Here is a 25,639-nt window from a genome sequence, read left to right as displayed (position 1 = left end):
GAACTCCTCCCACACCCGCTGCTTGGCCTCAGACACGGCCGTGGCTTGCCAGGTCAGTCCAGGAGCTTCCTCCGTCATCTGAACCAACTCATCACCAGACGGTGATCGGTTGACAGTTCAGCCCCTCTCTTCATCCGAGTGTCCAGAACATACAGCCTCAGATCAGCTGTTACGATTACTAAACCGATCATTGACACACTTATGAGCGCCGTTATGTTCAGCCCGGGAAAAAGAGTTGGAGAGGCCCTCATTGCGCGCTATAGAGAGAGATCTCTCTCTATAGCGCTGCTGCTACTCAAAAGATTTGCCATTTCAGATCATGACAAGTGACAAGCCAGTGGGTTATATTTCGTCGTTGTCGGGTGGAAACCTTGTATGTCCAAAACCGTTTGTTTTGTATTCATCATTTTAAAAATGCTTTAAACTAGTGAAAACAGCCGCGAGGCGTTGTGTGCTTGTAGATCTGCTGTTTTCACTACTTTTGTGCAACGGCCTTGTATGATGAAGCAGGGCTTTGCTTTGCAAAAAAATATATAAATTTGAAACTTGGAGATACAAGGTTTCTACCCGACAGTGAAGATTTACTTTGTTGGCCGCCCAGCCCCCAAAATGGAACGAAGGCCGATTTTATTTTTTATTTTTTCCTAATGGCCGGCCTGGACCGGCCGGGAATGAACCGGCCATTCGGGAGTTGTCCCGCTTTTCCCATTGGCCAGCACGTCCCTGGTTATGTTCCAGCATGGTGTTGGATAACAGTTTACCATACACGTTCAGATCAGGGAGTCAGTTCCTGATCTGCGTAGTGCTGGAACTGGGCAAAGCTCAGGAACACCTGCTCCAGCGACACCTGGCCCACGCCGTAGTCCTCCAGGCGGTACTTCTCCTTGGCCGCCTCCATGGCCCCGAAAACCCGTGCCCAGGTGACACCCTCGCCGATGGCCAGGTGGTAGTTCACCGTGCCCTGGTGCTCGTCCTTCAGCCGGCAGCCCGGGAAGGTGCGTTCCACGAACCGCTTGAAGCGCTGCAGGTTGCTCCCTTCCTCATCCTCCTCCTCCTCCTCCTCGTCCTCCACCTCCTCTGCGCGGTCGTGCGGTCGCGCCACCTTCGCCAGCAGGGTGTAGCCGCTGCCGAACTTGCTCTTGAGATGCTGGGTGCTGCCCAGGCACTTGAGCCGCCCGTTGACCATGACGCCCAGCCGCGTGCACAGGGCCTCGCACTCCTCCATGTTGTGCGTGGTGATGACCACGGCCTTGCCCGACTCCCGCGTGGCGCGCGTCACCGCGTCCCACAGCAGCCGCTTGGCCCGGGGGTCCATGCCGGAGGACGGCTCGTCCAGGAGGACCAGCGGGGGCCCGCCGATCAGCGCCACGCCGGCGCTCAGCTTCCTCTTGCTGCCGCCGCTGTAGGCGCCGACCAGCTTGTCGGCGTGGGGCTCCAGCAGCAGAGACACCAGGAGGCTCTGCACGCAGACGGACAGACGCCTCTCAGGGATTCCCCTGAGCCTGGCGTACATGCGCAGCGTCTCCCGTCCCGTCATGTGGTCCAGGAGCGCGTCGAACTGGGGACAGTAGCCGACGCGCCGCTGCACCATTTTAACGGCGCCGCGGACGCTGTGTCCGTCGACGTAGGCGTCCCCGGAGGTGACGCTCTCGTCGCCGGTCAGCATCTTGAAGGTGGCCGTCTTCCCGGCGCCGTTGAAGCCCAGCAGGCCAAAGCACTCTCCTTTCGCCGCGGCCAGAGACAGCCGGTCCACGGCCAGAGGGGTCCCCGCACCGCCGTACGCCTTGCTGAGTTCCTGCATGACGAGGGGGCTGCCGGCCGCCGACTCCACCGCGGGCCGCCACTCCAGGAGCCTGCTCCTCTCCGCGGCCACGTCGCTGTCCTCTGGAAGCAGCGCCGTGTCCGCCGTCAACGGACGCCGCCGCGAGAGCCTTCCGCCCAGCGAGCGGAGGAGGGAGCCAAAGAAACGGCGGAGGGTCCAGACCACTTGCAGCTCGATGACAAAGAGCAACGCCATGAAGACCACGCCCTGCACAGAGAGAGACACCAGGTAACGGCCCACCCCGGGCTTGGACATGGAAAAGTAGTTCTCCTCGTATGTGACTCCCATCCCCATGCACATTCTCTGGGCCTGTAGGCTGGAGGTGCAGCGGGAGGCGACCGCGTAATTCCGGTAGAACTGGCTGAAGGACATGCCCAGGCAGTAGCTAGGGAAGATCCGAAAGATCTTGTCCAGTACTTCCGTAGGATCAATCCCTAAACTGGTGGCAGAGATGGCAGAGCCTGATAGGATGTTGAAGGCGGCGAGGCATTTGTACGCGGAGCTCGGCGTGCTGAACAGGAAGCTGAGCAGGTACATGAGCGGTACGACGGCCCAGCCGTACAGCATCAGCATCAACAACGTGCTCGCCGCGCGGCCGTCGCCTACGAAGGCCTCCTCCTCAAACGCCCCGAACAACCCCAGCAGGAGGAGGCAGGGCAGCAGGAAGTTCAGCAGGTCCCACAGCAGGGCCGAGAACCAGTAGTTGGCCAGATAGACGCCGCTGACCTGCTGGACGTGCTTGGACTTGACGGCGCGCTCCGTGACCAGCAGCAGGGCGAACGTGCTGGAGAGGAACGCCATGCCGCACATCAGACCGATGGCGATATGGTAGCCAGAAATTCCAGGCATGGCCAGATCTATGGGCTCCTCCTCTTTGGAGATTGGGCGTGGTGGCATGGGCCAATTCCCGGTCCGGATGGAAGCGGATGGATTCCCTACCACGAGTTTGAACAGTGCGTTGTCCACCATCCACAGGGCCGTGGCCGGGGTGTGGTAGCCCGCCATGTTGAAGTACGCCGTGACCTCAGCAGAGCTGCCGCCGCTGCTGCCGCGGAGGACGGCGCCCACCACACACTGCTGGTCGAACGCCTTGCCCTCCTTCTCCGCCTGGGTCAGGATGTGGTCGTTGAAGTCTCCATCGACGTGGATGATCTGTGCCCCCGATGCGGTGACCTGGGAGGCATACGCCGCGTGGACCTGGGAGATGTATGCCTCTGCCAGGGCATCTCCGGGCTCCAGGACCACAGGGACTCTGGTGTGGCCGTAGTGGCTGAGATTCAGGTTCAGGTTTGGCTGGCTGAGGGAGGGTGACTGGAATGAACGCGGCTGGGACAGCACAATCACAAACGCCGTTAAGACGAGGGGCACCAGGAACTGGGCCAGCATCACCTTCCAGTTCCTCAGGCTGTACAGAGCTCTCTTCAGGAACATGGCGTAGAACTGCTGCATACATAATCTGAGCCCCGTGTTGAGATTCACGTCCTCTGAGCCGAGCATCTGGCTGTCGGCGAGCTCCGTGGTGTCCTGCGTTCCACTGGGGCTGCCGGCGTCGTCTGCGGTCTTCTGCTGGGCGTCCAAACTGGAATCGGCCAGTTCCCCCACCCTGAGGAACACCTCCTCCATGGTGGTGAGAGAAGCTCCGTAGCTGGAGATGCCCAGCTTCTTCCTGTTCGCCTCCAGCTGGGCAAACAGCTCCTCAAACCTGTCCGTGCTCTCCTTAGGCAAGATGTAGGAGAGCTCCGTCCCCACGTTGCTCTCCAGTGTGGCATTGGGGACGTGCCCCTGGACCAGACGGGTGATCTCGGACACGTCGCAGACGGCCTCCTTCACGATGACCATGTGGTAGCCGGCGCCGTACTTGTTCTTGAGGAAGAGAGGTGAGCCGCAGCATTGCAGCTCTCCCCCGGCCATGATGGCCACGCGGTCGCCCAGCCGGTCAGCCTCGTCCATCAGGTGCGTGGTGATCACCACGGTGCGCCCGCGCTTCTCGCCCTGCAGCAGCTCCAAGGCGGCACGCCGCGCTGCCGGGTCCATGCCCGTCGTGGGCTCGTCCAGCATCACCACCTTGGAGCCGCCGGCCAGGGCGATGCCGATCGACAGCTTCCTCTTCGTGCCTCCAGAGAGGGTCTTGGCGCGGGCGTGCCGCTTGTCCTCCATGTTTAGGACGCTGAGATGGTGGTCCACGTCGGCCGGGATCCGGTCCCTGGGGAAGCCCTTCAGCTGCGCGTAGAAGAACAGGTGCTCGCTGACCGTCAGGTTATTGAACAGGATGTTGTGCTGAGGACAGAGAGACAGGCTGCGGCGGACCAGAGCCATGTCGTGACAGATGTCGTGACCGTTGACGCGGGCCCGTCCGCTGGTGGGCGGCAGCAGGCCGGTCAGCATGGACAGTGTGGTGGTCTTGCCGGCCCCGTTGTGCCCCAGCAACACGGTGATCTGTCCCTCGAACATGTTCAGCGTGAGGTCCCTCACGGCCTGCTGCGTCCGCCCGCCCACTCTGAACTCCTTGGTCAGATGTCTGATCTGGACCCCGGGGACCAGTCCGGTGGGCTCCTCCTCCATGAACTCGCCCTTCACAGCGACCTCCTCCTCCTCCTCGTTCCCGCTGACCGTAGCCGCGCGGGCGCTGCTGCGCCAGTAGGAGGGCAGGATGAAGAAGTACCACGGCAGCGGCACTCCGTACTCGCCGGGGAAAACGGCCTCCGCGTACCACGCCACCAGGCCGTACAGCCAAGTGTCCAGCAGCAGCATCCCCAGCACCGTGGCCAGGGACAAGTCGTTGGCCTCCGATTCAAACAGGTTGGACCACCGCATTCCATCGCCTTTGGCTTCAAACCTTCCGAAGAGATTGGCTCCCGTAGCCATGGCCACGTTGGAAATAAGGCAGAGTAATGTCCTCGGGGCATGGCTCAGCGAAGAGACGGACAGGACGATCAGATAAGGCAAGTAGCTCAGGGTGTAGATGAAGTAGCCCGCCCATGCCGCTACGTGGGCCCGCGAGAAGAAGGTGCTGATCATGAAGCTGAAGTTGATGGTGGCCACGGCAAAGACCAGCAGGAAGACGAACACCAGCGTGGGGTCACTGTTGCCCAGCGCGGCCAGGGGGCCTCTAACGGGAAGGCACAGAAGCAGAGTGACCAAGAAGACGGTGACGGAGAGACTGAGGAGGAAGGTGAGGAACCAGGCGCTCCAGTGCAGCCAGTTGCTGACGCCCATGATGCGCATGTACTCCTTCAGCTTGTTCTCCTTCTCCTGCGCCACGGACTGAACCATGTTGACTGAGGTGAAGAGGAAGCTGAGCACCAGCAGCAGATGCAGAGAGATCCCTTGGCTGTTGACTTGCGTGTACGCCGGGTACGGGAAGCGGGACAGGAGCACCCTGGTCCGGCTCAGCAGGGAATCCGCCAGCGTTCTGTTGTAGGTCCGCATGACGGCCCGGTCCACGGCATGCTGCAGTGCCAGAAAGCCCTCGCTATAATAGGGATTGGGATCTCCCCCAAAGTCGCCTGTCACCCGGGGGGGCAGACGTCTGTCACCAAGCCAGTCAGGACTGGAGGGGAACAGCCTGTCAGTGTTCCAGCCACTGTCAGTGTGCCAGCCATCCCTGGCAGGTGAGTGGGGGAACCGCAGGTGGTAGCTCACCTGCTGGGGTAGAGGTTCATCAACGGTGCCGACGAAGGGAGGTTCGAACACCACGGCGGCGAACACCTTCGCCGACTGGTTATCGTTCCTCACGTAGTCCTCCAACTGCTTCTCCGTGTCAAACCCACGTAAGGAGATGAACATGTTGCCGTGCGGCATGCTGTCGGAGCTCAGGCTCTGCTTAACATCCAGCACTACGCTAAGTGCGCTGTGCGGCACATAGGCCAGCTCTAAGTGTCCTTCTTTGGTTCTAGGAAGAGCGTCGACGGAGAAGCTCTCGTAGACCGTCTGGTTGACGTGGACCTTGGGCTCAACCTTCCAATCCGTCCAAAAAATGATGATGCACGAGAACAGCAGAGGCAGGACCATTTCACACGCGGTCACCAGGGGGCGACGCTTGCGCAGCACAAAGTTTTTCCACAGCAGTGTGGCAAACTGCCGTGAGAGACTCATCATGGGTTTGAAGTCCTCTGTGTAATCTCCGCCTTGGTGTTGATGGTGAAGGGACGGGGATGTGTTGACGCTGCTTCCTCGAGTGTCACAGTCCATCGATAATAGGCATTATTCATAGTCGACTCACATCAATATTGTGACGTCAGGCATGTCGATATAATAATAATGGCTGCGTTTCCCAAAGCGATTTTGAGTGCTCGTAAGCTCAGGCATGGTCGTAGAGACCAAAATCGTCCTTCGCAGCCAGCGCAGGCACCTGTCAATCAAGAGCAACGAGGGCTTTCAGGAAAGTGGTCGTCTCGTACAATGGAACCAAATAGCTGTGATGACGGTTGAATGCACACCTCATACGAATGGCCATCATAAGGAGGATTTTAGAAGCGAACACCTTTCCCGCAAGTTTCCCACGGGTGCTGCAGACGTGTCTGTACGATGGTTTTTTAAGGGTGCGCCGGGGCGCCCGTAAGCAACCTTCATAGAAAACTGAGCACTATAAAACTAAGTATAACCAACCATGAAAGTATATTAGGCTATTCTACACACCTGCTATACAAAATAAACAAGTGAACTATATATTTAGGCTTATAGGCTATCTAATAAATAAATAAAAGATACAAAGGTGAACTATATGTTTTATGTTATGCGTGTAGCTTGCTTTGATATATAGGCTACTGAGAAATAGCGCACCACAACACACACTTACATAAAAAAAAGAACAAGCTTATAGGCTGTCTCATTTGTTAAGTGGGTCCGTGGACCAGTGGGGGTCCCCTGTCCCCAGCTAAAACGCATGCAGCGATGAATGGAAGCGGTGATAGAACTCGGATCATCCCGTCGCTAGTCCAACACACAACCCCCTTGCCAACACGACTCAGCGAGAACCAGTCCGCTCAGACACTCGGCTGGAGCCAGGCACTCATCATCCTACACTCTGAGAGGTAGCCTACAAATTGGAACCATTGGGTTCCTAACTTGCAAACTTCCAAACTAAAATATAGGATAACAGCCCTGCCTCTTTAGCCCCTCGTGCGTCGTGCCAACACCGAGGTAAAGAGGCGCAGGGCTGTTATATTTTAGTTTGGACGTTTGAAGTTAGAAACCAAATGGTTCCAAAATGAAACTCACATTTTGAGAGTGTAGGATGATGATCGCCTGTCTTCAGCCCACTCTCTGAGCGGACTGGTTCTCCAGCGCTGAGTCTGAAATCAGGCTAGGATGATGAGGGTCCATTGGTTCACATAACTAATTGTAGCCCTATAATTATTACAGCCAAGACGGGGCGGACAACAGCCTTATAACTGAACACAGGCTTATTAGCATGAAGTGTTGTGAGTTGGACTAGTGACAGAGAGCCTCGGGTTCGACTCCCGCTTCAGCAGATCGCTATAAACGATAGGCTACAGAGCTCATTTTGAGAAACCAATACTCTTGTCTACAATACTGTAGGCCTAGCCTATAAAATAAAAAAATATATATATATTTAAGACGGGCAGTTAAGTCAATTTGTGCACTGTGCAGTCAGTTATAGGCCTACCAACAGGCAACAGCGCTTTGCAGCTTTGCATGTAGTTTCAAATTAAAACAAGGGGTTTGTGCGGTCAGTTAGCCTACCAACAGCGCTAAAAGTCTGTTCATTTTCAGTGTTGTATGTTTTATTGATGGGCCGGCCCGATACAATCACACAAGCCGCAGAAAATTCATTTCGGAGCGCAGCTGCTGACGTCCTATCAATCGAAGCCCAGAGCCATTCAAGGAGAGAGTTGCATCATCTCCGTTCACATGGGGCCAGAGTTGGCAGAACTCTCTAATACAAGGCTCTGGCCAGCCTAGTGGCGTGCGAAGGCTGTGTTACGAGAGGCGCTTACAAGCGCGTTTGAGAAACGCCATAATCGTAAGGACCGCAGCCGAGCGAAGGCCCTCGTAGGACCTGCACTTTGGGAAACGCGGCCAATAACAATGGCTCTGGTGACTGGTCCGAATGATTGTTCCGGAAACCGGCGCAAGCGCTGACTCATTGTGACATCACATCATAAAAGGCTCTGACATCACGTACGCCACATGAGTCAACAAAAATGCCATGGTTACGTATTGAATGTCATCAGTATGACATGTTCTGATGTTCATATATGGGCATAAATGGACAAAGGCAAACATATGGTCAAAACGGCTCTCATGACAACAGTTATAATGGGGTTTGCATTAAAGGGTAGGGCATTCACAGAGATCTGCATATATAGGCATAAGATGGATGCCCGTATGCGGAGCTGATGTCTGACATCAGAGTTTTCCGGAACCGGTACTGTGTCTGCAGAGATCTCCATATATGGGCATAAGTGGACAAAGGCAAACAGATGGTCAAAACGGGTCATATGACAACAGGTATAATGGGGTTTGCATTAAAGGGTGGGGCATTTATTCTTATTTCAAATTCGGCACGCACGTTCCCCGCCGCAGCAGGTAGTCGGAGGCACAGACAGATACAGAGATCTCCATAATGGGCATAAAGGGACACAGAAAAACAGATACAGAGATCTCCATATATGGACATAAAATGCATGCAGACAGACAGATACAGATATCTCCATATATGAGCATTAATGGACACAGGCAAACAGATGGTCAATACGGGTCCTACGGAGATCTCCATATATTCTATGCTGAAACATAAAAAGGGCTTTATCTATGAATAAGGTGCAAAGAATGCCAGGGAAGCAGAGATCTGATTGTTTTCACGGCGACACTTTACCGCGATGGTCGGCCCAGCGTTGGATTTTAGTTTCTCGAGCGTTTGTAAACAAATGGATTTTCTTCCTCAATCGTCAGTGGACACTCACGTGCACACGCTCGAAGCTTCCGAGGCTCTTCAAAAATAAAGCGTGAGTGAACGACGGCAGCAGCAACAACAGCTAGACATGTTAGAAACCTTGGCTTCCCATGCGTTAATAGAGGGTATGCACATGCATAACGTGAATGGCAGATCGAGTGGCAAAGTGAGTGGCAAAGTGAGTTTAACGTTGTTTAATGCAATCAGATAGGACTTTTCCGTTTGCACAGATATTCACGATTTTTCAAAAATAGCAGATCTACAAGCTCGCAGCGCTGCACTTGTATATTTGCTATTTTTTGGAGCTGTGTGGAACACAAGCTCCCTATACGTGGCCGTGTGTGTGGGTGGGTCTGTCTGTTTGTATGTAGCCTCTGGTGTGTGGGTCTGTCTGTATGTAGCCTCTGGTGTAGCCTGAGTACCCTGGGTGACCAGAGAGGTGCTGTTGAGTCTAGCCTGCCCTGAGCATCAACTGCAATACACACACACACACACACACACACACACACACACACACACACACACACACACACACACACACACACACACACACACACACACACACACACACACACACACACACACACACACACACACACACACACACACACACACACAGCTCCACTTCGAACAGAGGTTCGATTTTTAATTTTTTTTCAATAGTTAAAGCACAAAAGAATGCATAATAATGCGTTCCCAGTCTAAACGGGTTAAACCCCCTCCTCCCCCTATAAAGAACATTCACAGGGGGCCCGCAGTGAATCCTTGTACCCGCAGGGCCCCAGGATTCGGTTGTGACACCCCTGCAGTCCACCGGCTTTTACTTTCTCCACAACTCAAGGGATCACGTGTCACTTAAACGCCACGGCGTGTTGAGGACACAGCCTCTCTCTGAACACGATACTGTTGCGTGTGCTCGCACTGCGTTGGTCTAAATATGATCTGGGATGCGTGTTGGTTGGTATCGCCTTCCAACAACCGTTGCCAGTTTCCATCTTTTGTTATATTCAGGGATATCACGCCGGGTTATGGCCAGCACCCCCCTTTGTTGTTCGCTTCAGTTGCGTCCATTAAAACAAATATGATAACGTTTCAAAAAGGCAACTCCCTCTTTTTCTTCTCCTTTTTTTGTAGGCTATTTTCTTTTGGAGTCGGGGGCTGAAATTAATAGTGCTTGTTTCATATTACAACTGCTACATAGCCTGTGGCACAGCAGATTTCTTTTTAAATACCTTGACTTTAAAAATGTCGATTTTATTGTCATGTCATTATGGGTTTGGTGCCTCAGCCTGTGTCTTGTGTGGACCTGGTGGTGAGACGTACTTAGGAGGAGCCCGGCCAGGAGTCACCCCACAGAGCCTATAGTCCTTCCACACACCAGTTTGGTTTACCTCGGCGGATTGAGTGGCCCTGTCTTTCCCTAATAGGACTGATCGTGGGTAGCTACTGGGACGTAAGTTGGGACTTGATCAATCCCAGCTGGGTCACCTGATCGAGGGTTATAGATAGATATATAGATATAGTACTTTATTGTCAGTTCACACTGAGATTTGTCTTGCGACACAGCAGCCATGTATGCGAAACATATATACAAACATTTGACACAAGGGAACAAAAACAAGACAGGTTTACATACATAATAATATAGACAAGAGCAATGTCCACTGCTAAGCCTACCTATGGCCAAACTCCTGATTAAGCCTTAAAGTAGACTGATGGACAAAGGACCTTTTTAGTCTGACCTTATATTTATTCTGGAACGGGAGAGTGTTTTCTGCAGGTGATTCAGTCCGAGCGTATCAAAGGGTGCGTTTAGGAAATGCGCACCGGGTGTGGTTAGGGGTTAGGGTTAGGTTTAGGCATAGTTTTACTGAGGTTAAGGTTAGGGTTAGGTTTAGGCATAGTTTTAGTTGAGGTTAGGGTTAGGATTAGGGTTAGGTTTAGGCACTCACTACACTGAGCACACACCCGGTGGCATTTCCGAAAGCACCCTTTGATACACTCGGACTGAATCACCTGCAGAAAACACTCTCCCATTCTGGAACACCGTAATCTCCTTCCTGAAGGCAGCAACCTATATTCTCTATGCAACACGTGGCTACCATTAGAGGTAATATTTCTTGCCAACCTTAGAATGCTGTTGTCATACGTAGTCGTATATAGCCTCTGAAGTGGTTGTCCAACTATCTTTGAACAAATGTTCAGTTGTTGCAGCAGTTGTGACTTAAGGGCTGCAGACAAGCATCCATACCAGGTGGTTCTACAGTACTGAAGAACACTCATAATGACAGAAGTGAAAAACATAAGAAGAATCTGTCTACTAGCACCAAATGATCTTAAACGGCGAAGGATGTTACGTTGTTGCGAGACTCGAAACCCCAATGACCTCAGGCTACATCACTGATGATACGTCCCAGGTGCATCCGTGTGACCTTTAATTATTTTTTTTCGTTCACGTCACAGCTTCACAGGTGTAGGCTACAAAAGCGGGTGGAATTCTTTGTCATACAAGCTCCCGCCATTTGCAGTTTGCAAGAAGGTGGAAAATAATACGAGATAAATACAAAGAAAGAGAACAACAAAAAAACAGGTCCTTTATCATTAAAGGACTACTTTGTTTTTTTTACAACAAGGGTTCATATTTTAGATTGTAATTAGAGAAAAGAAAAAGTGGCTGTTAAAATGTTTTCATTTGCTTCGTTCTATTGTGTTATCGTGTTTACCGTGCTAAAATGTGGGGCATGCGTACGCATGGGGGCATGCGTACGCATGGGGGCATGCGTACGCATGGGGGCATGCGTACAAGTGGCTAAATATGTTTTTTTAGACACAACAAGCCAGCAGTTGTCCCCCTGGGGCTCCCGACCCACAGGTTGAGAACCACTGATCTAGTATAGGACAGGACAAGTCATATGTTGTTGTTGTTGTTGTTGTTGTTGTTGTGTGCATACGTTGGATGAGGATCAAAGGTAATCCAGGCCTTATGCTGCATACTGTAGAATCTCTCATGCATTCATTGCTAATCTGAACTTCAAAGGCAGCCTGCAGCTTCACAGCAGACAGAATAAAGACCCTGATGAAATTATCATGAAGACACTTCTATTAACCTGACTCATTACTTTTGTAGTTTTTTTCAAAGGAGTGTAAGCGTGCGTGCGTGTGTGTGTGTGCGTGCGTGCGTGCATGCATGACAGAGAGAGGGAGCGAGCGAGAGACAGATGATCAAAGCTGACATACAACATACGACATGGACATACATTAAGACTTTTGTATTGATCGATTCATTTGTATTGTAATGTGTACGCTTCTGCTTTGGCAATGTAAACGTATGTTTTATCATGCCAATAAAGACCTTGGAATTGAATTGAATTTAATCGAATCGAATCGAATCGAATCGAATTGAATGGAATGGAATGGAATGGAATGGAATCTAATCAAATCGTGTGTATGGCAGGGATTTTCAAACTGTTTTGACTCAAAGCACCCCTGTAAATATTTTTTTCATCCACGGCACCCCTGAATCACACTGTTAACACTTTCCAAGCCACGGGGAGCCCCTTAATATTAAAACCGGAATATACCAGACATCTGAGCAAGGAGTCTCAGCCGCGCCGTCTTTTACCGTACTGGGTCATTCAAAATGAAATAAATGATTTTTATCCGAAAATCGGCGATCGTCTAACCTTCCCTAGTCACCACTCGTCCATCGATAGCGCATGGCTCGTCTGACATGAAGCAGAAGTGACGTCAGGTCAATTCCTTCTTCAGGCTTCCTTGCAGCCGTCCGTTTACTGTTTAGAGGATAACATTAGCATAGCTGGAGTGCTAAGGGCTAAGCTAGCCAAAATGGTCACATCGACTGTTCAGTCATTCTTGGATTATATGCTTGGATTATTATGCGCACGGATCGCGCACGCGAAACGCACGGGGAGCAGATGCCTCGGCCAAAACAGCCACTCTATGTCAATGGAGATCCAGATAATCACGGTGAGCTAACAACCTGAAAAAAAAAAAAAATGAAAAAACAACGGAGCCGTCCAAGAAGGAGGGTTGGCGGGCTCATGTTTATAAACATAATATTATGTCTCAGATCCAGTGTTGGGCAGTAACGAATTACTAATAATATATTACTGTAATATTATTACTTTTTCCAGTAACGAGTAATATAAGGTATTACTCAAAAAAAAATGGTAATATATAACGCTTTACTCCGCAAAAAAAAAGCCTCGCTACTCCGTTACTAGCCATTTTAGCCGATTGCAGAAAAAGAACAGATCTACAAGACATCAACATACATCTACACTTCTACAGAGATGCGATGTAGCTTGTAGATCAGTCATTTGCGCAGTGCGCACAGTTATGACATTGCTTATGTCATGAGACCATTGCATAGACCACCAGTGTCAGCGCTGTGCTGCCTGTCACAGTCACAGAGCGAGCATCAGCGTGCGACGCGCTTACATGGATGGGACATTTACAATCTACAAGCACTCCTCTCGGCCGCGGAGGGGTCCGCGGGGGTCCGCCGCGGAGGGGTCCGTAGCGGGGGTCCGCCGCGGACCGTCCGCGGAGCTCAGCGGGACCACCGTGGACCACTGCGGACTGAGTTGCTGCTGTTAGCCACTAATAGCCAGTTAGCGTAGCCTCCACTGTCTGAGCCCAATAAGCCTCATGTCTGTTATAAAATGTAAAACTACTCACCGAAATAGACGGTTTTAGGGAGTTGAAAGCCTACTTTCCTTAGTGGGAACACCCAGAGCCCCTGCACCTCACGTCTAAAATAGCCTACACTTTTTAGGCAGAAAAGAAAATATGTAGCCTATTATTTAAGGATAATATAGGCAGGGGTCTTCAACAGAGCTGAGAGTTTTAAATGTAATAAAAAATAAGCAATGTTTTGTTGGGTTATATATTATGTCTTAATTATTAATTGATAAAATCCATTAAAAAAGTTTCTAACTGTTCCCAGGTCAAATATTGATGTGTGATTAAAATGTGATTAATTGAGATTAATTAATTACAAAGCCTGCAATTATAATTTCTTTAATCGCATCCCAGAGACTCTTATTGTTCCAATACATTGGATTCAGTTCTAAAAGGAGCTGGCTAAACAGATTTTGCAGGTAAAAAAAAAAAAAAAAAAAAAAGTAATATAACTTAATATATTACATATTACTCTTGATTCCAAGTAATAAGTAATATAATATTATTACTTTTTCCAAGGAGTAATAAGTAATAAGTAACGATTACTCTCCTAAGTAATATTGCCCAACACTGCTCAGATCATAATACAATAATAGAAATTTCACGGCTAATCTATCAACAGCCATTCTATTTCGGCTAGCAAAGTGTTAATTTTTACAATCTTAAAAGAAATATCTATTTCCATCAGAACTGACAGAAAATAACGTTATAGGCTACTTGACGTTTAACCACTTGAACCCTAACATCCCTATTCTGGGGGGGGAAGGTTCACCAAAAATAGACGATCTGCTTTTTTTGGTGAAGAGAGTTGGCCGTAGATGGAAAAATAACTCATCAAGTACAGTGCAAATCAGGTCTGTTTTTACTAAGCACAGTGAAGTGATATTGATGAATTCCAAATGTTATCAGATTATTCTGTGGCACCCGTGGACTAGCCTGGGATCCTTTAACTCAGTGTTTCTCAACCTTTTTTCTGCATGTGCACACTTTTCATGTCCCAAGAATCCATGGGCACACTAACATAATACGGGGGTGTAAATATCGTCACTGTCGGGAAGAAACCTTGGATCTCCAAGTTTCAAATGTGTACGGGGCACACCAAAGGTCCCCAGGCACAGTGGTTGAGAAACACTGCTTTAACTTTTCAGGGTTTGATCCGGTCGGGAGCGGACAACACTCTGTCATGTTGTAGTCCTAAAAGGACTACAATTGGCCCAGAAAGATCAAACCGGATTCAGTTTTAACCCCAAATAATTCCCCTGCGCTCAAGGACATACTTTTAGGGCCTACCTAATAAACCCCTTGATGCGGCGTAGTTTTGCTTTTGGAAAATTTGTTTGGTATATGCATCTTTTAGTTCAACTCGTAGCGACTGGCAAGACTACACTAGGCTACTCCAGTGAACCCTAACCCAGGGGTTTTCAAAGTGGGTCACGGGGCACCCTGGGGTGCCGCGACGGCAGTCCAGGGGTGCCGCGAGATCATTTGATAATATTTGGAATTTATTTGGACACTTGGAAAAAATATTTAGTATCATTTTAAAGTACAAAGTTATTTTCAGTCAGTTCTAACCAAAATGGCTATTATCTCAACGTTTTCCTCATAACATAATCACTAAAATATCGTCACTGTCGGGCAGAAACCTTGTATCTCCAAGTTTCAAATGTGTACGTCTTTTGGTAAAGCAAAGCCCTGCTTCATCATACAAGACTGTCGCACAAAACTAGTGAAAACAGCTGATCTACAAGCACACAACGCGATGCGAGACGTTGTGTGCTTGTAGATCTGCTGTTTTCACTAGTTTAGTTAATTCTATAGATGATAAATACAAAACGAACGGTTTTGGACATAGAAGGTTTACACCCGACCACGATGATATGCTATAAATATAAGGTGCTGGGAGTGAAAATTATAATGTAGGGGTGCCTCGGATTAAAACAAATATTTATGGGGTGCCCTGAGACAAAAAGGTTTGGGAACCCCTGCCCTAACCTATAAGCAGGCAGGTGCACACACACATAGACATCAAAGGGGGCTTGAGCCCCTGCCCTTTTATCCGTCTGTAAAAAGTGCCCTCTCCAGACCACGAATGCAGTTTTCACTATGGTGAAAGAAATGCAAAACGCCCTCTTTCCATTCCATACCTGAAGGCAGCATTCAAGAGAATTAATTGCCTTGTTCAAACTCTCCTGAACTTGAATGCAGCATCTTATGTTGAAAGAATTGCGCTCTCTGTGTAGAAATACATGCCGTTACACCTGACCACATCTCCAGTATTCACTTGATTATGCTCAGTTCAGTGTGATATCAAGCACCGAAAATAGCCGTCCTCCAAGCTCACAACCCGTCGCAGCACAACACGTTGTGAGCTTGGAGGTCTGCTATTTTCGATATTTCCACCAAAAGGCACTTTTTGAGAAATGTCAGCCCCTGCCTCTCGAACATTCTCCGCACGTCCCTGCCTATACAAGTACAACCTCTGAATCAGCACCATCGCTCCGCAGCTGACTGCCCCCCCCCCCCCCCCCGCCACATGCCCTTCAATCTCTCCTGTCAACTAACCTCTACCCCCCCCCCCCTCCCCCCCCACGGTCCCCGTCTGCCCCATGAAACAAGCCCCCCCCCACCCCCCACCCCCCCCCCATGAGCGCACAGCTCAAAGCCCTTGGCTTTGAGCTGTGCCGCCGCAACGCATAAATACATAAATCTAGAGCAGGGGTCTTCAACAGGGGGTCCGGGACCCCTATAGGGGATCCTCAAAGTTACTACAAATCTTCCAATCCTTTTTCTATTAACAACTTGAACCCTATAGTGTCCATATTCTGAGAAATGTAGACAAAAATAGCAGATCTACAAGCTCCACAACGCCTCGCAGCGCCTTGGCGTTGAAAACCCCTGGCCTAGAGTCACTGTCACTGTGTGCGTTCGTGCGTGTGCGTGCTCATGAGTGTGTGTGTGTGTTTATGGGTGGGGGAGGGAGGTCAACATATAGACGCTGGGGGGGGTGTGTGTGTGTGGGGGGGGGGGGGGGGGTCGGGGACCCTCTTTCATGTGTCCCCAGATCACAGACGGTGCGGGGGGGACAGACAGTGACCGTGCCGCTCGGACCCTCTGATCTGGCCACACGTCGTCCGCAGCCCCGGACCCCTGGGAGACAGGGGTCAACGGGGTCAAAGGTCAAACAGGACCAAAAAGGGGGGTCAGCTGACCCCTCGCCCGCCTGCCCGGCGCCCGGTTGTGCTGGGCTCTGTCTCTCTCTCTCCCTCCGTCTCTCTCTCTCTCTCTCTCTGTCTCTCTCTGTCCACCGGTCCACCCCCCCCCCAATTTTCAATTTTCAATTCAAAGGGCTTTATTGGCACGAGAAAACATACGTTTACATTGCCAAAGCAGAGATGTACACAATACATTACAATCAGAACAAAATATGTACAGGTGAAAAGAGTCTAACAGTTTTCATGCATCAATGTTACGTGCAGGCAGAGTAGGGACTGCTATACAATGGTTTTTAAGGTGGTTGGGTTCCATTTGATATCCTTCTCCTATCACAGCAGCTCACACATCTTGCTGCTGTGTTTGCACATTGTTTTACTTCACCCAGCAGGTATGGGAGTTTTTCATCATTGGTCATGTTTTCAAACTCTCCTTGTGTTGTTATGATCTGTGGTCAGTATGTGTCTCTGATGTCTTGGTACAGTGGGCAGGTGGTCAGTATGTGTCTCTGATGTCTTGGTACAGTGGGCAGGTGGTCAGTATGTGTCTCTGATGTCTTGGTACAGTAGGCAGGTGGTCAGTATGTGTCTCTGATGTCTTGGTACAGTGGACAGGTGGTTAGAAAGTGTAGCTCAGTTTCCACTTAATTTTGTGCGCATTGGGTGCAAAGTCTGTTTTCTCTAGGGAGCCAGGTATGCCTATTATATGACGTCCTTTCTCGATTGCAAGACTGTGCTCACTGAGTCTGTACCTCTCTCTCTCTCTCTCTCTCTCTGTCTCTCTCTCTCTCTCTCTGTCTCTCTCTCTCTCTCTCTCTCTCTCTCTCTCTCTCTCTCTCTCTCTCTCTCGCTACGTGTGCTGTGATTAAAGGGATTTCAATGTCACCCTGACCTCCTCTTCCTATCATGATGTTCAGGGACTTTTCATCCTCCTCGCATAAAAAGTCACGGCACGGAAGACCATTTTTTCACCTGGTTACCTCCGGGGATGTAAAAAAATGTTATGCTTTCAGTTAAGTACTTTTCAACACAAACCCCAAAATCAATCCTCCAGTTCTAGGCAACACAGAAGAGGGGGAACTTTTTTTCTATTTCCACACAACTCCTCTAAGGTATACTAATGACATAGTTCAAAATTGAAAATGGGTGGTCTTCCCCTTCAAGTCTATAGAGGGTATCTGCACATTTCTAAAGTGCCAATTTAAGGACTTTTTAATACGTCTAAAATGAAAAATTAGACATTTTCCAAACTGTCAAATATATAGAGTCAGAAATTGTGAAAATAGCCGATCTACAATATGCTCACAACGTCTCGCAACGCGAGGCATTGTGAGCATGTAGATCTGCTATTTTCACAATAGAACCATGTTATACCAAATGCAATGCAGCACTGTAATATTGGATCATTCCGTCCTTGACAATAAGCAATCCTACTGTTTGAATGCTGTACAGACGCACACATGGAGCAAAAATAATGATTTTATTTTCTCTGTTGGGAGTCGACTTGTGTAAAGAAGTACACTAAGTCGACTTTTTCGTTAATGCCCTAATTTGAACCCACGACCCACATCCACTGATGAGTTTAAAAGCCACGTAGAAAAAGCCAGTAGAAAATGTTCCCAATGGCAAAGATACAACATCTGGCTTTGTCCTGCTCACACATGAGTCTTTGTTAGCGATCCGTACAACAGCAGAATAATAAAGTATCGAATTGAATCCGGCTCCGTCTCGCAAATAACGTGCGACGACGGCGAGCTTTTACATTCACGGCTCGACCCGATCCCTTTCTTGGAAAGAACAGAAGAAGAAGGGGAGCAAAAAAAAATGGAGAGAGGAGAGGAGAGGAGAGGAGAGGAGTGAGGGAAAACGTTGATGAAAAGGAAAGAGAGGAGAGGTGCTCGGCTAAAGGAAGTGTTTTATCTGCTGTGTTAAATTGGGTGTGACTACGTTAGATTCTGGAGGCCTGAGAACGCGCACACACCAGTGTTGTAAAGTAACAAAGTAGATTTACTTGAGTACTGTACTTCACAGTACAGTTTTGAGGTATCTCTAATTTACTTGAGTATTTCCAGTTTTCAGTACTTTTACTTCTACTGATTATATTATAAGACATACATTAATCTACTTCAGATCGATTTCATACCTTGGCTATTTGAAAATATCAGATCTGCTATTTTCCAACATTTAGTACTCTTACTTTTGGTACATAAGTATATGTTGATGCCAATACTTTCGTACTTTTACTCAAGTGCATTTTGAATTCCAGACTCTAACAGAGTGTTTTTCTATTGCAGTATTGATACTTTTACTTAAGTAAACAATGTGAGTACTTTTTCCACCACTGGCACACACACACACACACACACACACACACACACACACACACACACACACACACACACACACACACACACACACACACACACACGCACGCGCACACACACACACACACACACACACACACACACACACACACACACACACACACACACACACACACACACACACACACACACACACGCTACACAACAAAAACAAATTAACATCTAAAACGCTGGGTCTTCTTTCAAGCGTCTCCTCAAACCGTCATCAGGCCCCTAATGGGGGGCCAAGTTCAAAGCTCCCCCCCCTGTGCCCCCCCCCCCCCCCCCCCTGCTTCGCCCCAAATGGAGAAACAACACTTCCGTCTCTCTCTCTTTTGCCTCGCTCCCTCTTTTCCCTTTGCTGTTCCCTCTGTTTGCTTTTCATATTTAGTGTGGTCGCCTACGCCTACGGGACAACCAGACAACAGTTCTTGTCCAGCTGTGTTATCATTTATTTCATCTATAAACTTGAAGTGTTTGACGTTAGAAAAGTAGAAGGGACATCAACACGTTGTCTCTCCATGTAAATTATTTTTGGTACAGGTCAAGCAGTGAGTACTGGGGTTTGGATCTGGAAATGGGTTTCATTACATTTGGAACAGTTCCCAGAAAAAAAAAAAGAAAAAGAAAATTGTTTCGTTTTTTTTGTGACTGTCAGGTCGCAGTTACTATCAAAACCTCGACCGGCTGTCTGTCCGTCAGTCAGTCTTGTCAGTCTGTCCGTCACACGTCACGTCACACTTTCCCCCTACTCATATCTCCGACACCGTTGCCACTATCCATGTCAAACTTTGCAGACACACTTCTTGGCTGCCAAACCACAACCTCCACCCATCCACTCATTTCTCACAGCGCCACCATGAGGCCGTTTCTTGCAAAACACATTTATGGACACTGCTCCTACAGATTGTGTCCTAAAATCACGCAAAGCGGTACACAGTATCAGTATGTCATCAACATGGATCTGTCCCATTTCTCATATTCCCTCCTGATTGGCTACAATTACCTTCTAAACCTTCTGTGGCACCGTTGCGCCTATCCATGCCAAAATGTTGAACGCGCGCGCACACACACACACACACACACACACACACACACACACACACACACACACACACACACACACACACACACACACACACACACACACACACACACACACACACACACACACACACACACACACACACACACACACACACACACACACACTCCTTGTCTGGCAAACAACAACCTCCGCCCCTGATTTCTACATGCCCCATAGCGCCACCATGAGGTTACTTTTGGCAGACAACATTATCTCCCGATTAGGGAGTCTTACTGGTAATCACAGTCAGAGTGTGGACTTCACTTCTGCCAGAAGAATACAATTACAATACCAGTGGTTCTAAAAACCTTTTAACCCATTTATGCCTAGAATTATTGAATGCTTTATCCATTGAAAAATAGCAGATCTACAAGCTGCGAGCTTGTAGATCTGCTATCTGGGTGGTCCCTGGAACTAAATAATTTGAGATGGGGGTCCATGGCCAAATACATATAATTTTTGGGGGTCCTTTACATGAAATGTTTTGAGAACCACTGACATAGGAGTCTCTCAAGAACAGACTAACTGAGCTCCAGTTGAAGTGAAAAAGACCCTTTCTTTGACGATGGCTGGCCAGATTGCTGACATAGAAACATAGGTTTTTCAACAAAAAAAAAACCTTAGAAGGATTCAAAAGACACTTATAGAATCAGGTCAAAATTCTAATTTTCACAATTTTCCAAAAATAGCAGATCTACAAGCTCGCAGCGTGTGAGCTTGTATATCTGCTATTTTTCAATAGTTAAAGCATAAAATAAATGATACACAATAATGTGTACCCGTTCTAGTTTCAAGGACCACCCACAGTGTACAAATGGAACCAAATGGACACACAAGGGTCCATTTGGTTCCAGATTGAACCAAATGGACCCTTGCGTGCGTCCATTTAGTTCAGATGAGGGAGGGGGGGGGGGTTCCTCCTCCTCCTCTGCCAGCATCAAAGTACACCCAATCCCCCCACCTCCCCTCTTCCTTGCGCTCTTTCCAAGATGGCAGTTCCTCCTCCACTCCTTAAATGTTTCAACTCTGGCTATCAGCTCATTAAGGGCTCTTCAAAGGCCTCCCATTGATGCAAACGCATCCATTTAAATGTGTAATCACCCTTCCTTTTTTACTGTAGCGGCTGCTGCTGCTGCTGCGCTCAGCGTAAATTCCCTCCCGGATCTTAACTGATATAGATAGACAGATAGCCGCCGCCTCAAAGACGACGGCCGGCTGACGGCAACCGGCTTTAATTCCTCGCCGAGTGGCGGCACGAGAGAGAGAGAGAGAGAGAGAGAGAGAGAGAGAGAGAGAGAGAGAGCAGGGGCGTCAGAAGGGGGGGGGCTGAGTGGGACTGAGTTACTAGGGCCCAAGGTGGAGGGGCCTTCATTATTGTATACTTTAGCTATTTTTGAAAAGTCGTGAAAATGTGTGCAAATCATTGAATATATCCACCTGTTTCCGCGAGAATTTACTGTAGCATTATTTGCGGGACACTTCCGGTTAACAGCAGACATACAAGCTCACGTCGCGTCGCAGATGCAACCGTTGTGAGCTTGTAGATCACTCTCGGCTCCGGCGCCAGAAGCTGCCTGCACATTCTGCGCAATGCACGATGGGATGTTGGGAAGTTGTGGATACTCATGTATTTTTTTAAGCGAACATTTGTAACTCAAATTCTGCTTCTGGGTGGTCCCTGGAACTAAATATTTTGAGATGGGGGGTCCGTGGCTAAACACATATCATTTTGGGGGGTCCTTCACATGAAAAGTTTTGAGCACCACTGACAAAGAAAAAACCTTGCACAAATCTTCACGATAAAAAAAAAAAAAAATAGCAGATCTACGAGCTTGCAGCGCGGCACTCGGTGCCGCGCTGTGAGCTTGTATTTTTCAATAGTTAAAGCACAAAATAACGCGTAATGATGCGTTCCCAGTCTAAATGTGTTAAACACCCTCCTCCCCCTATGAAGAACATTCATGGGGGGGGGGGGGGGGGGGGGCGCAGTGAATCCTTGTACCCACAGGGCCCTGAATTTGGTGCGCCGACACCTCTGGGCGCGAGGCGTATATTTGCGAAGGCCTGCGGTTGTTTATATATGTGCTGACAAAGTCAAGGAATAATGATATATAGGAACTCATAAGCCTTTGCCGTCGACGCACATGAAACAGATAAGAGTGGTGGAGAGGGGAGGGGGAGGGGGAGGGGGGAGGAGGGGGCAGAGAAGAGGAAAACTTGCTGCGGTGTCGGATAAGGGCTTTCTTTTTGAACATGAAAAGGAACTCTCGTCATCGTAATATAAGAGAGAGGGCTAGATTTTTCATGAAAGGCATCGAAAAACGTCCCTGGAAATTGGTTTGTCTGGACTGGATAGCAGCCTTTTTAACAGATTATCTCCCCCCTTTTTTAATGGTTAGGTACTGTGTATATATATATATATATATATATATATATACTGTATATATATATATATACTGTATATATATATATATATATATATATATATATATATATATATACATATATATATATATATATATATATATATATATATATATACTGTATATATATATATATATATATATATATATATATATATATATATATATATATATATATAAAAAAATAAATCGCTGTGCTGCAGGCCTACAGCAACAGCACTGTGCTAGCTTTAGCCATAATATGACATCCTCATGACCCTCCTTTAGGACCTCTGACTGAAAGTGGTTATTTCACCTTCAATCAATTCTGAACTTTGAAAATCGATTAATTGAATCGCCGGCATTAACATCACGATAATATAGTAAATCGATTTTTTTGCACAGGCCTAGAAATAAGACTCAGAGACGGCAGCGGTTTCTGTGCTGCCCACATGTTGGGACTCCCCTCAATGGGACAGGGAATATATACAAATGGTCATGACGCTCTGCATTTATAGAGCATTACATTCACCCATTCACACACACATTCATTATATTCACCCATTCACACTCAATGTGAGTGTGAATGGGTGAATGTAATGGATGTGTGGTGTGCGTAAGTGGGTGAATATAATGAATGTGTGTGTGAATGGGTGAATGTAATGAATGTGTTTGTAAATGGGTGAATATAATGAATGTGTGTGTGAATGGGTGAATGTAATGAATGTGTGCGTAAATGGGTGAATATAATGAATGTGTGTGTGAATAGGTGAATGTAATGCGCATTGGATAAAGACGCTCGATAAATGCACCATTTAAAACATACACTCTGTTATTGGCTCCGACTGGACAATGGAAAGGATTATTATGAAGGCCATGTATTAATATGACTGTCATTTTGGAAACCATAACCCATAACAAACTGCTAAAAGTCCTGTTCCATGGATGGCTACAAGGCGCGAACACACACACACACACACACACACACACACACACACACACACACACACACACACACACACACACACACACACACACACACACACACACACACACACACACACACACACACACACACACACACACACACACACGCGTCATGATGGTGTGTTTGGAATCTCTGCGTTCCTGTTTCCTCCCCGTGTGTCTTTGTGCCTCCTTCCAAGTTTATTTATCTTCCCCTTTTCTCTCCTAAACATGGCAACGTTCTCCTCTCCTCTGTGATCTGGCCTGCTGCGCTCGCTGTTTACACACGCACGCACGCACGCACGCGCGCGCACACACAGACCCCAATGAACTCTGCTTCTCTCTCTCTCTCTCTCTCTGCCTCTCTCTCTAACTATTAATTTAGCGAATGTCTGTCCGTTTGTCTGTCCATCTGCATGATGACATCACTGATACTACACAGTTTACTGTCTGTCCATCTGCATGATGACATCACTGATACTACACAGTTTACTGTCTGTCCATCTGCATGATGACATCACTGATACTACACAGTGTCACCACCATGGTAACAATGAATGCCCAACTGACATCACTGACTGACTTCACTACAATGCCCAAATTTGGAGATGACATCACAGACTGGCCTGGACACACGGAACACCATATATGGGCATAAAAGAGTGCCAGCCAGACAGATACAATGGGTATTGCACAACTGGGCATCGATGGTGACTATGGTTCTCCAACATTACTTCAGAGACTCCGTTCAATCCCTCACACCCCCGGACACATGTTCTATAGATCTACTATCACACCCCCGGGCACATGTTCTATAGATCTACTATCACACCCCCGGGCAAAGGACTAGTTTATATACCTAACCCTAACCCCACCCCCGGGCAAAGGACTAGTTTATATACTTTGACAAATAGCAGAAAGCCGATCTACAAGAGCACAACAAGACTTCACATAAAGTAATAATTACACTATTTGCGAAATTCTTTGAAATCTTTGCAAAGCTGAATTTATTTTTTAGACCAAAATCTATTTTTTTTTCTCACATGGAACATGTTTTCATATAGCATAAAGTTAGTGCTGACTTTTATCATTCATTTTAATAAATGATAAATGTCACAGAGTCCATCTGGAGCCAATCACGATCCAGGCAACCCTCCGTGACATCATCAACCGGTGACGAAGGAAGGCGGCCGGTGTGTGTGTGTGTGTGTGTGTGTGTGTGTGTGTGTGTGTGTGTAATTTCCCCCCCTTTCGCAGCAGTCTGAGGTTTTGCCTTTGAAGCGGAGGGTTTGGCTCTTGAAGACGCATCTGCTGGCTGTTTTTGGGCCTCCCTTTCATTCCCGGCCTGCCTGCCTGCCTGGCTAACTGACTGGCTGGCTGGCTGGCTGCCTGCATCCCTGCCTGCCTGCCTGCCTGCCTGCCTGCCTGCCTGCCTGCCTGCCTGCCTGCCTGACTGGCTAACTGACTGACTGACTGACTGACTGACTGGCTGACTGACTGACTGACTGACTGACTGACTGACTGGCTGACTGACTGACTGACTGACTGACTGACTGACTGACTGGCTGACTGACTGACTGACTGACTGACTGACTGGCTAACTGACTGACTGACTGACTGACTGGCTGACTGACTGACTGACTGACTGACTGGCTGACTGACTGACTGACTGACTGACTGGCTGACTGACTGACTGACTGACTGACTGACTGGCTGACTGACTGACTGACTGGCTGGCTGGCTGGCTGCCTTTCATCCCTGGCTGCCGCGGAGCATAGCGACACACATCAAGGGGAGATCCCTGACAAACATGTCATTTAGCCGCTGATGTCATGATGTCATGATGTCATGATGTCATGATGTCATGATGTCATGATGTCATGGCCGTGGGGACGCTGTGTTATGTCTGGGAGACGACCGGCGCCGGAAGGGATGGGAAGGGAAGAAAGAAGGAAAGAAAGAAGGAAAGAAAGAAAAAAAGAAAGAAAGAAAGAAAGAAAGAAAGAAAGAAAGAAAGAAAGAAATGAACACACACAGAAGTTCTTGCTGAGTTGGCGGTTCACATTCACAGTGGTGGAAAAAGTACTCACATTCTTTACTTAAAATAAAAGTATCAACACCACAATGTGCGTAGAAGTGCTCCGTTACTTAAAGGAGTAGTTCACCA

General features: G+C 48.4%; 1 protein-coding gene across 1 annotated transcript; it reads right to left on the bottom strand.

Moving 5' to 3' along the window:
* Nucleotides 1-775: 775 nt before the first annotated feature.
* On the bottom strand, nucleotides 776-6,013 carry LOC308283996 (phospholipid-transporting ATPase ABCA3-like; the record flags this gene model as incomplete). Its single annotated transcript, XM_080724519.1, has 1 exon — nucleotides 776-6,013. The coding sequence occupies one exon, from the start codon at nucleotides 6,011-6,013 to the stop codon at nucleotides 776-778; it is 5,238 nt and encodes a 1,745-aa protein (XP_080580645.1).
* Between the last annotated feature and the right edge of the window lie 19,626 nt (nucleotides 6,014-25,639).

The sequence above is a fragment of the Nannobrachium achirus genome (genome assembly GCF_963921795.1).
Source record: "Nannobrachium achirus genome assembly, chromosome: 4".
NCBI classification, from domain to species: domain Eukaryota; kingdom Metazoa; phylum Chordata; class Actinopteri; order Myctophiformes; family Myctophidae; genus Nannobrachium; species Nannobrachium achirus.
This window is presented reverse-complemented; position numbering and strand designations above follow the sequence as displayed.